We start from the raw sequence: 12,899 nt of genomic DNA on the forward strand, positions 1-12,899 counted from the left end.
CAAGCTCAGCCCATGGCTGTGCAGCAACGGAGGGGGGACACAGACAGATTCCATTATTGGTAAGAGGGGCGGGGCACATCTAGAAAAGTTTGAGCACCACTGGCCTAGATCATAGTCTACATAGGCCAGTTAGCATGTAACACGCTGACACACTTTAGAATTCATTGCCCTCTAGTGTACTATGCTATACTGTGCAGACAAGCTCTGAGACTCCCCTACCACAGAAAACAGGCAGCGTTTGAGTGCATTGGCTTCAGAGCCAGCAAACAGCAGTACTTGTATCTGGTCATGCTTTAAATTGGAAGTGGCTATGCTTAGAAGCTGATAGAGAAAGCAGTAATCAAGTTTCCCAATGAGATAGAAGCTTTACATCCTTAGAAGAGTGGGTAGATGAGCTACTTTTCAAAGGTAATACTGAAAAGAAGCATTTGACCCACCACCATCCTACATGTTGAAGACAAGTGGAAGTTTCTAAGTTTTATTATTTGTTTAACAGTCCACTCTCTCAAGCATAAGAGTAGCAATAGGAACATATACTCACACTTTCATTTGTATTGAGGGTAAAGTTGATGTCTGACACTCGATCAAAAGACACACTGCAAACAAAGTACAGATTTATGCACTAAAAAGATGCTGTAATTTACACAACAGATGGAGATATTTCATAATCCAAACTCTAACTTTGCAAGAATACTAAGATGACCTGAAACTATAAAACTATAAAACAATTTCCCATAGAGCAAGAAAATAGTTTTAACTTTTGTGCTTAGGAGAAACACGCCTCCTAACATCATTCAGTTAATTTATCAAATCATGGGATGTTTTCCATGTACAAAAATCTTACAAAACAGTTAAGTCAATAATATAAAAAATGGCTCTTTTATCAGATACATGGACAAAATAAATCCAAATAAAATAACTAAATGCATGTAATATGGTCAAACGCCACACATCTCAATTTCTTTTTCTCTTTTTTGAATACAACAATAGTGAATACACAGTTTCAAAGAATGTCTACCAAACTGACAGAATAAATTTAAAAAAAAATGAGTTGTCAACTAAGGTCCTAAATCCACCAAAGAGATCCATGCAGGCAGATCTTATACCTTCCCACTGACTTCAGGGAGACTCTGAAGGCATAATGATCTGCTTTGGTGGATCTTTTGCAAGATTGCACCCTAAATGTAAAGAGACAAAATTAATTGTAAACTTATTTCCTAAGCAAGGAAACCTGCTGACCCTTTTCTCACCTACAAGTGAACAGCAAGGAAATCAATAATTTCACATGTGAAATACCTAGTTCAAAAACTTTCACATTTATTGTCCCTTTAAGCCTAAACAACTGACTTCTTCACAGTGAGCCCACCTGCTAAGTTTCACCTTAAGAACTGCAAACATTCAGTACTCCTCATGTCTAAAATACCCTTCCAGCAAGTGTGAAATGGGGGGAGAGGGGAAGAATCTGCCAGCCTTTCAGAACAATTCACAGGTACTGTCTTTTTAAGCATGTATATGAGTGAGTTTAAAGTGCATTTGTTAATCTTCCCCTAATCCTCACTGCATTAAAGATCTGTTGAGGAGGGGGCAGAAGAGAAACAACATTTACAGTCCATTAGTTATGACCTTCAACATCAAGACAGATCAATTTTTAGGCCCAATAATTTTAACAATATTCCTTTTACATAAAAGGATTAGAATCACAACCACCATGCAAGTAATTAAAGAATAGCCAGCATTTACAGGTAGATAGCAGATAAGATTCCAAGCAATGAAGTTACTCACATATACCATTTTTTTAATGTGAGAGTCATGTGCTTTCTGATGGGCAATATCAGAGATCAAATTCATAGTGGTACCTAGAGGCACAACATCTAGGCTGAGTGCATGCCTCAAGGGATCTGTATTATACGTACATAATCCATGAGATGTTTATGTGTCATCACCTTCTTGACAGACTCACTCAAGCAGTATAGTGCACTAGCTCCTATGACAGGTGAATACCAATACTACTACCCAAGAATATTTAACTAATTTAAGCGGATATCTTTTCTACAGACTCCCACCTCATGAAAGTGAATCTTCATCTCTACACTCAGAGACTTCATATGCAATTCCCTTCCCTTTTGAGAAAGCAGTAAACCTCAATTAGTTTCCCGTACTATTTTGTAAGACAAGTCAGAGTAAGGGATCAATAATCAGTATGACAAAACTAATTGGTCCTTAATATTTAATTGGCTGTGTTGGACTCTCTTAGAATTTGTTTTAAAAGGTACTTTGATTTTATTTTGTGCCACACATACTTAATTCAATTTAACAAAATTTGGGGATTAGATGGAAACTAACATACTTGTATCAACAGCTCCAATCTACTCTGTTTCCCAGGAGTGATTCTCAAAAGCACGTCCATTTACTTTTTTCTAAGAAATAGGGATCATCCTACAGATTCTTGTGTTGTATTTTAACTGGACTAAGGCCTTGTCTACACTACAAAGATAAGTTGACCTATGGTAGGATGACTTACAGCCACTGCATTATTTATGTGATGGCTGATATCCACACTAACCTCCTTGGGGCAGTGGTGTGTCCCCTCACCAGAAGCACTTCCACAGACCTGAGAGGGGCAGTGTGGGGAGCTGAGAGCCTGGTCTCTGCACCACAGGCTGTCCCTCCCCTCCACTTTGAGTGGGGTCCAACTGCCCAAGGCTTCTTGCCCCGTTCAATGCCTGGAGCAGGTCCAGCTGTTCAGCTCTCCACGGCTCCAGCCAAAAGCTGATGTAACAAATGCAGTGTCTACACTGACACCACATCATCCTAACTACACTGACAAAAGCCCTACACCTCTTGTTGAGATAGTTTTATTATATCGGTATATCAGGGGAGTTACTTCTGTCGGAGGAGCATTTCAGTGTGTGCACCTCCACTGTTTTGTTGGCAAAAGCTGATTTTTTTCAACAAAACTCTGTAGTGTAGACCAGCCCTAAAACTATTCCCATTTTTAAATTCTTCACTTACATTTCTACAATTAGGGTATGTCTGAACTGCTCTGATCTTGAACACAGATAGAATTATGAAACCCTTCCTTACTGTTCCCTACAGAAAAGAACACTCATGTATGTGTTGCTCCTGCCAACTTTACCAGGAAAATTTAATTTAAGGCTATGCATCATGGTGTAGAATATACCTCATGTCTATCTACTGTGCCTAAAAACTATCCCACCTAGGAATTCTACCCACACCAAAGCCATGTGCTAATGGTCGTGTGACTTAAGAGAATAGAGCCATATGTTAAGTCTGCTATTAAGAAGTTTAGTTCTACAAGCAATGTGTTCTACAAGCAATGTGTTCTACAAGCAATGTGTTCTACAAGCAATGTGTTCTACAAGCAATGTGTTCTACAAGCAATGTGTTCTACAAGCAATGTGTTCTACAAGCAATGTGTTCTACAAGCAATGTGTTCTCTTATGCAGCTATTGCGGGTTGGAGGGAGGAAAGAAATTATAGTGTTGCTTTGAAAAATTGCTCTGGGAGGCTAATCTGCTCTTCCTGGAGAATTCAGTATAAGAACTGACTAGGTTGGTACTGACAAACAAGGCCAAATGCAGACAGCTCAGAATCAGTCAAGGTTGCAATTAATCACTGGGACATAGTCAAATGTGAAATGATGGAATAAAGAAGAAAATCGCAAATTAAAAATAACCATAAAATTATACTCACTTGCCAATGTCATCTTGATCAGCAAACTTCTCATCGTTGAAGCCAAACTGGTCAATAAAATTGGACGTCATTTGTTGCATCTGATAATCAGAAAAGGCCTGGCAACCCCAGGACCAACGACAGTGATATAATGATTCTAATAATACTCTAAATACTATTTGCCCATTTTGCTCCAGAAACAAATTTTGCTAATCTAAACACAGGGGATTAGAAAAAGTAATTTGGTTTTAAATCTAAAAATTATCTCAGACACTGAATATACACCTTTGATGCCAGCTTGGTAGCAGCTCTAATAGGAAAGTTAATCTTCAGTCTACATGTGGTTTTAAACACCACCTTTCCAAATGCATTTTCCAGGATACACTGTGTGACAGGACAGCTTATTAGATACAAGAGAAAAGCTGTCTTCAACCTTGTCAACATGAAACTTTTCAACCATATGACTCATGGAAGAGGGGAAAACAGAGCATTGTTATAAACAGAAAAAAATGTGTGGGTAAGAAGTTTACCGTCAAGTTATCAGTGGCTATATCAATCACAACCATAAGATTTAACTAACAGTATCTCTCAATTACCCAAAAGAAAACAAGGTGGGAATCAGAAGAGAATTAATGAAGACACCACACATCAAAACATACATGAGTGTTGCCAACTCTCACAATTTTGTCACAAACCTCATGAGATTGAGGGACAGGAGGGTTTAGGGTCCTTTTGTTTTTAAATAAAAAGTCTCAAATGACCTCAGATTATTGGTTTTAAAACTTGTGAAATTTCCCATATTTTAAATAACTATTATTTTCAACGGGGCTGAAAGCTAAACTGCCCTCTGCCAAAATAACCACCATTGTCTACAGATTTTGCAAGCTGAAATGAGACTGCCACCTCATTGTTCTAAATTAAACTGAAGCCAGGTTACCCTCAGGGCACACAGCCACACTCCCCTACATGCTCCCACCTGGACCATATGGTTAGTCAGCTGCACAGGAAGCTGAGAAGATAAGGGAATATGGGAAGCCAGACAACCTGAAAAGGAGCAGGAGATAGGTAAGCAAAGTGCTGAGGAGGGAAACTGAGAAGATGCATGAGAGCGTAAGGTGTAGAGAAATAGGTGATCAGAGGGGAAAAAAAGCACAGGGTTAGGTTTGGGACAGGAAATTATGGAGGAAGATGAAACAGGATAGTGATAATGAAGGAGCGGTTAAAGAGGGATAGAATGGCAACTTTCCACACGCCCAGGATTAGGAGCCCTTAAAGGGAATCTCCATCTAAGCAGTCACTGGAGAAGCCTGCATTTTTGCATGTGTTTCGGATAGAATTTTGACCTGTAACATTCACAACTGCCAATCAATCCTTCAAGTCTTCTAGAGTAGATAGCACTACGCTTGGCACAACATACAGCTGACCTAGTAATATCAGGCCTTTGTTCTTCCTGGGCTGCCTGTCCCTATAAAGCATTTCTGTGTTCTAGAAAGGCACTAAATATTTCCTTTGTAAAGTACTTCGATAGTGATGGATGAAGAGAACTTATTATTGAATGCATGTGGATGAGAAGACATTCATAAAGGCTTTATGACCAGCTCAATAATAAATGAAATAATGAAAGAACAAACTGAATTAATGGTGAAAAGTAAATTAGATTTTTATCAATTTTCAAGTGTAGGCAGCCACTTCTGTTTTGTCAAATATATAAGTTATTCTAGTGGCAGTATCTTTTAAAGCCTAAGGGTATGTCTACACTGCTGGGGCTGCGTCGGGCTCCATGATTCGATGTAGCAGGATTGATGGAGAGGGCAGTGGACACCCACACAATTGATCCCAGAAGTGCTCTCCGGCTGATGCAGTAAATCCCCCGCCCACAGCCCAGAAAAGAGTAACGTGGCATCGACCAATGGGCATTTCCTGTCGACACAGTGCAATGGAGACACCGCGGTAAGGGAACATTAGTAAGTCGATGGGACATACGCAAGTTTCAGTACGTAGCTGGCGTATCTCCCACTGATGCTGCCGGCAGTGTAGAACAGGCCTAAGAGTGGGAAAGAGGACCCTAGAAAAGTGCTCCAAAAGGTAGTCAACCAAGAATCTGAACCTACTGATATTATGACAGGCCAAAGGCAGATCTAAGCTTTGCAAAGTGGAAAATGAATAGAATCTCAGATATATTTCTGCCCTTAAAATAAAGGGATTTGCAGAAAGATAAACAGCATGAAACCTTTCTTGGTGGTACCATCTCTAGGGTTTGTCATGAACGTCCCTAAACAAAGAGCTTATCAAGCAAGGAGAGAAGTCAATTTGACCTTAAAAAGGGGAAGGGGAAAAAAAAAGGTAGCAGAGCAGGCCTGTCATCTTTATGGCATCATAAATTAAGTGAGAAGTCACGTGTAAAAGGCTGTGAAACATGTCTGAAGATTTACTTTAAAAAGGGAAATGGACTTCTCCAGCCAATAAAGAAAAACATTTTGCCTGCACACGTTGTGTAAAAATATGGTTACTAACCTTTTCTCACTGTTTTTCAAGATGTGTTGCTCACGCTCTGGTTGCCAGAAACTTTTCCCCTCGTGGTACCCGCAGGGCCGGCTCTAGTGCCTACTGGAGCTGCCTACATAAGGGGCACCACCGGCCTCCGGGACCTTCACTTCCTTCTTGCCAGCAACTCCGACAGAGGTGTAGGAGGGAAGATCATGGAATGGACAGGAGCAACACATCTCAAAGAACATCTATTATGAAAGGTTAGTAACTTTTTTCTTCTTCGAGATGTGTTGCTCCCGTCCATTCCATGTTAGGTGACAATCAAGCAGTACCTTCAGAGGTGGGCTCGGAGTGCACGGGTGTGCTGATAAGCAACACTGCTCTCCCAAAACTGGCATCATCTTGGGACTGCTGGGTGATAGTGTAGTGGGATGCAAAAGGTATGGACTGATGACCAAGTTGTGGCTCTGCAAATGTCCTGGACAGGGGCCTGTGCAAGGAAAGCTGCTGACGAAGCTTGGGCTCTTGTGGAATGAGCTCTCATGATGGCTGAAGGCGTGACGCTTGCCTGCTTGAAGTACACCTTGATGCGGGTGGTTATCCTGGACAAGATTCTCTGGGCTGATACCAGTAGGCCTTTCATCCTTTCAGCTATCACTACAAAGAGCTATGTGGACTTCCAGAAGGGCTTAGTCATCTCAGTGTAAAAGGCCAGGGCTCTTCTAATGTCTAGAATACAGAGCCTCCGCTTCTCAGTGGACTTGTGAGGTTTTGGAAAGAAAACTGGTAATGTGTTGTCTTGGTTGGTATGAAACTGAGACAACATCTTTGGTAGAAAGGCCAGATGAGGTCGCAATTGGATCTTGACCTTAAAGGACACTGTGTAGGGCAATTCTGATGTAAAGACCCTGATCCTGGTGACTGCCCTCTGTCAGTTCGCTCTCTGTGGAGATGATGAACAGCACTAGAAAGAGTTCAGTGCCGACAGCTTGTTTCTTACCAATGCCAACTTATTGGGGTAGAATCAAAGCAGCTCTGAGATGGGCCTGAGGGCAGCTTCCATCAGGATATGCTTCAGTTTTATGTCCCATTCTTTCCTCATACTGGGTTTGAATCCCCAGCAGATGTGGCTCTTCTCAGTCCCATGAGATTCCCCAAGACATTTTAGGCAGTGTGGCAAACAGCCGACTCCACCCTAGTGGATCTCACACTTCTGTTGCTTGTAGTGGGCCAGGGCGTCTCCAGTCACCCCGTCTTCCCCGAGGAGGGAGTAGGGACCCGGGCCCACCCACTCCTCCAGGTCCCAGACCCGTGGCCCTATGAGAAGCGGCTACGTGCTGCTGGCACCGTGTTCCCAACTGCAAATTCTCTTCCCCTGGGCTAATTTTCCCCCTCCTTCTGGCTTCTTGAGCCTGGTACCTTCCTCCAGTCAGCTCCTCCACAGAATCTCTGCACTCTGGTCTGCTCCTCCTCACAACTCAGCACTCCTATAATATAATATAATATAGCACAGCACTCCTACTCCTCTCAGCTCATGCCCTGTCTGTTTGGGTCAGAGGGTTTTTATGGAGCAGCGGCTGGTCCCTAATTGGCCTCAGCTGCTCCTAATTGTCCCCTAACGAGTCTCCGCTAAACTGCAGGGAACAGAGCCCTGAGTATTCTGAGGCTTACATATCTCCCTTCAATCACTTTCCTACAACCTTCTGCCTTCCCTATATCACAGCAGTCAGCATGCAGGTTGCTCACAGACATGTGCTTCCTGTATGAGGCACAGGGTTTGAAACCCAGGGACGGGCATGCCTGGCCAATGGGCATGAAGTCCCTCAACAAGCAGGACCTAAACTCTACCTACACTACTTTATACACTATTTACAATAACTACATATACTAAAATTATGAAAGACAATTAGTTGATTAACCACCAATGGGAGAAGCCTTCCTGGAGCAAAAGAGAAGACATTCCAGCAACTGTCATGGGCGGTAAGAAGGAACTTAAGGGGCAGAGCTGGTGGTGCCCCTTATGCCAACGCACATGTGTGCAGCTCCAGAGGGCGCTAGAACTGGCCCTAGGAGTACCGCCAGGGGAAAAAAGTCTCCGGCAACCGTGCACTTGGTGCACATACACTTAACATGGAATGGACATGAGCAAGAACTCAAAGAAGAAATACAATTACAAAACTATTGGCAATTAACAGCAAAATCACCTAAGTGATTCTCAGTATTAATTACTTATCCAGGGCCCCTGAAGAAAATTCCCCAAAGATCCCTTTTGCCTGGGCCATCATGATCAAATTTATTTTAGGTGTGACCATCTAGGGCAGCCTGAGATTTACTTAGGTCTTTGAAAATAAATTTGAAACGACTTCCACTAAAAGAAAACCACCACATTTCACATGCAGTTATGCAAACTTTCATTTATTCCTGAACAGTGCCTATATCAGCACAGCTCCTCTGGTGCTGGCAATTGTAGAAGCATTAGCACAGACTGGTTGGTTGTCAGAGTTTTTACCAGTGTGTCATCTAACTTTTCTCACAGCAGGTCCAGATGGCACAATAGTAAAAATGCCAGGAGCTGGTCTACACTATCATTCCCACTTTTACCAGCACCAGAATAGATGGGAGTCTTGAGGTTTGCCTGCAGAGCTCAATGTTTCAGATTACTTGTTTGTGCATTACAAATACTTTTCTGACTTGTGCTTTGCTAGATGGAGAACAAATTTTCACTTATAAGGCAGCAGATTCTCCTCCTAATTAAAGTGAGAAAGGTCTGTCAAAAACTACACTGAAAATGAATTAATGAAAGTTTCTTTCAAAATGATAGTCTAAAAATTATTTCTGAAGATTGAACTGACTGAGGCATTCCCACTGATCAGAGGGCCAGAGAGAAGGAAGATACACAGCTGAGGATTCTTCATTAGACAGAAATCAAACAGAGTGGGATTCAGTCAGGGAGCTGAAGAAAAAAGGTGGAGGCTGCCTGTTTTGGTCTGGGCCTCAGCAAATCTGGCAAACACAGTAAACCCACCTAAGAAAGGTTAATAGATTACCGGAAGATTAGAAGAGTGGAACAGAAAGACTACCAGTGTGCTTGACATTACAATGCCTCCACTTAGTCTGGAAAACTGATCTGCTCTTCCGTACACTGGTGTCTTTAGTACACTGTCTTTCACCTCGTACTTAGTTTTCTACAGGAAACAACATTAAGGTACACTTCCCTATTCTAGGCTTAAGAAGGACAAGAAGCCTTCTGAGAAACCGTGCAGAAACACTGAAAATTTTGTGTCACAGCATTAGTCCATACACCGTGTAACAGCAATGGTCCATCTGCATTTCTCCGGTTGATTAACTATCCAAAACACATGCAGCTGCTGTGACAGTCTAGGCAGAGCTCATACTGGGGTACAGAGTCAGAATACGGTGCTTGAAAAATCTGAAGGTTTTCTAAAAGATTACATTTTCTTATTGAAGCTGCTACCTTGCTGAAGACCCTGAACCCATTAAGTCTAGATTGGTGCAACTAAGATTCAATAAATCACCGAAATATCAGACATGAAAAGTCAACTATAGTTTCTAAAATTAATAAAAACCTCAGCCAAACTTGACAACTTTACTTTATAAAAATGATAAAGGTATATAAACTAAGAACTACATATTGCAGTGCTTGGGACAATGCAGTTACAAACATTTAACAATACAAGCTGGTAATTAAAAAACCTTTTGTTTAGTAACTTGAATCTAATAGCACATTCAGGATTGGAAATCTAAATCAAATTACACTATATTCATATTTTGTCCTATATAAAGATGTGATCAGTAGTTTTGCATCAGATGACTGTACGACAGCTTTCGCTTTCCTCCACTGCCAACAGAGGAATAAAGAGGTACATTGCATGTGTACATTGCAAGTGCGAGTACAGAATAGCTGTCACCTTTCACTCATCAAAAATGGCAAAGTACCAGAAGTCCTTCCAAAAAACTATTTTCTAGACGAAAATGCTGAACCAACTAGACCAATGATACAGTTAGTCGGTACTCTCAAAAACAATACTCAGTTGTATGGTATTACCATATTAAGTATCTTATCACTGTCAATTAGCAAACTATAAATGCCTATAGAACTTTAAACTGCATTCTGCCTAGATTTAAAAAACAAAACACTATTTCCCAGTCTCACCACCAAATTCTCAAAACATTGTTTACATCAGATCCAACCACCCATCCTCTCAGACAAAAATCCCACAGAAAAGCTACTTTTACAAAGGAGACATCTATGCACAATACTGTTAAATTAATTTAACTCACTTGCTGCAAAGAAGAATCCTGTGAAAAACCAGTTTCTTTAAAGTCAATTTCGTCATCGCTGGATGAATGAATGTGGCAGGTAGTAACCTAGACAAAAATGTTTAGACATCTCTTTAATACAGACAAAAGGCTTAGTATAGAATTGTTATGCAAGGTCATTAATTTCATCACAAAAGATGAACTGGAAGTTTTTTTGTCCAGCAAACACTATTTCAACTGTAAATGCATATATTGCAGCCACTAAAATGTTGTTGGCATGTCACCAGCCATTACATTAGTGTCCGGTACCTTTAGTGAATAATTCCATCTTTAACATATAGCAAAGCTCAACCTAGAGTTACTTCAGTGGATGCTACTTAGTAGGTCCAAACTGGCCAAACAGGATAACATGGCAGAAAAAACTATCTTGCCATTTAGATACACTATGAAATTATTCTACTTAATAAGAAAGTTCTACCATGAAGATGTGCTTATTAACAATTCTACCAATTAAGTGCGATAGTCATCCACACAGTGAACCAAAACATGTTTGATCCAGTTACAGCACTGCACAGCTGTTTTTGAGAGTAGTGGCTAAATTTGCTTTTCTCTGAAGCACTGGCTACTCCTGGAGCCAGCACCTGACTTGACTGATCAGTGCCCAGAACAGCAATAGTTATGTATTAGTAAATCTTGTGATGATTTAACCAAGGGGAAAGAAACCAACTCTCTCCCCTCCAAAAAAAAAAAAAAAAAACATTTTTACAGTTACAGATCAGAGTCTTGATCCTCAGAAGTGCTGAGTGCACACAACTCCTAATTAATTTTCGGCATCTAGACCAGGCCCCCATTAATGCTTTCTACAAAAACTAAAACACTGTGTACAGCAGTAGTTTTTAACCTGTGGTCCAACTATGTCTAAGGGGCAGAGCTGTAACTATGCATTTTAGTGCCCAGGCTGAACAAGAATATTTGTGGCCCCCATGGTTTTTTTGGGGTTTTTTTTTTTTTTTTGGTCATTTTTCTATCCCTGCAGCTTTTGCACCCCAGGCAGCTGTCTCACTCGCTAGAGGTCCTGCTAGAGGGTCTGCAAAAGAGGACTCTGAAAATACAGTTTTAGGCCCCAGAAAAGGCATTCTGTTTTCCTGATCAATCAAAAGTAAGTGAATACCTCCATCTACAGGTCAAAACTCGGAAGTAGTGTTGTTACCACAGAAACCCACAGTTTAGTGTGCCCTTTCTTGTGTTGCGTCAGATGCTCAGCCAAGCACATGCAACATTTTTAGTTGAACTCTGTTCAATCAGTTTTCAGTCTAAAACTTCCGTGGCAGAGGTCCATGGACCACAGGTTGAATTTCCAAAGGGGTCTGCACCTACATCTGAAATTCGTTAGGGGTCAGCAAGTGAAAAAAAGGTTGAAAACCACTGGTATAGAGGAAAGTGACCAATTCTTTTGTTATTTTGAAACAAAATTATACACTTTCTAAAATTACACACACACACACACAAAAATACCTTTAACATTCTATTCACACATAGCAAAAAAATTAGTTTAATCCCCTATAAACTACCCATAATCTGAGATCAAAGGAAGAATTCTAGATGTGTAAAAATAAAAGCAAGATTTTTCTATGCAAAGTTTTTTAATTCAGGGCCCCACAGGGAAATGGAATACTACTTGTCTTAAACAACTTAAGTAACCAAATGCATCCTTGGAACAATTCAACATTCTTGAAACAATAATTCTGCACAACTGTGAAAAACTGAAATTGACAAAATTTTTAGAAAAGCTTAAAACCATATTATCTGTCAAAATTATTTTTAAAAAAAGCAAAATCTATCTTTGTCAAGCCTCAATAAGACATGAGTAAATCAGTACAATTACAGAAACACTAAGTTACTCACTGTAGCCAATTTCCAACTTGTGCAGGTAAAAAACCTCAAAACCACAAAAAAGACCCCTTATGCTGAGTTCACTTTCCTTAACTGTTTAAGATTTTCAAAATAAGAATTGCGTTAAAGGCCTCAGAGTAATAATGTAAGAGGTTTTTTATTACTGATGGAAGAGATACCATTCTTTCTTTCAGCCATCAACAAGGTTTGCTACATTAGGGTAAAAGGAATGTCATTTTATGGCAGAAAACTGTCGGTTACCAGTGTGTTTGGACAAACAGTACCAATAAAATAATTAACACTGGGTTTTTTAATGTACACAATCAAGATAATTGGAGAAGTAACTTTGGAGACCCAATAGCAATATTTTCTTTTACTTTGAGTATTGTTGCTAAAGGATTTGGCTATTTTACAGTTTGATAGAACATTTGTCTGCAAAGAGGAACACATAAGTATGATGCATACTTTTCTTCAAATAATTAACCATTAACAGCAGCAGCCCAACACAGAGGCATTTAACACAGTTTTAGCAGCAAAGAGCAATC

General features: G+C 40.4%; 1 protein-coding gene across 5 annotated transcripts in view; it reads right to left on the minus strand.

Moving 5' to 3' along the window:
- Nucleotides 1–12,899, minus strand: part of PPP6R3 (protein phosphatase 6 regulatory subunit 3) — a 138,605-nt gene that overhangs the window by 43,419 nt on the left and 82,287 nt on the right. For 3 of the 5 annotated variants that reach the window (XM_067540467.1, XM_067540466.1, XM_067540470.1), the window contains exons 17-19: nucleotides 10,483–10,569; nucleotides 3,715–3,812; nucleotides 542–596 (exon numbers count right to left, since the gene is read on the minus strand). In XM_067540467.1, coding sequence (XP_067396568.1) covers nucleotides 542–596; nucleotides 3,715–3,812; nucleotides 10,483–10,569 — 240 coding nt within the window. The remainder of the gene's footprint in view (nucleotides 1–541; nucleotides 597–3,714; nucleotides 3,813–10,482; nucleotides 10,570–12,899) is intronic. The other 2 variants (XM_067540469.1, XM_067540468.1) reach the window with 2 other exon arrangements.

The sequence above is a fragment of the Emydura macquarii genome, unplaced genomic scaffold (genome assembly GCF_026122565.2).
Source record: "Emydura macquarii macquarii isolate MOO-44397 ecotype Brisbane River unplaced genomic scaffold, CSIRO-AGI_Emac_v2 contig_587, whole genome shotgun sequence".
Lineage (NCBI taxonomy): Eukaryota > Metazoa > Chordata > Testudines > Chelidae > Emydura > Emydura macquarii.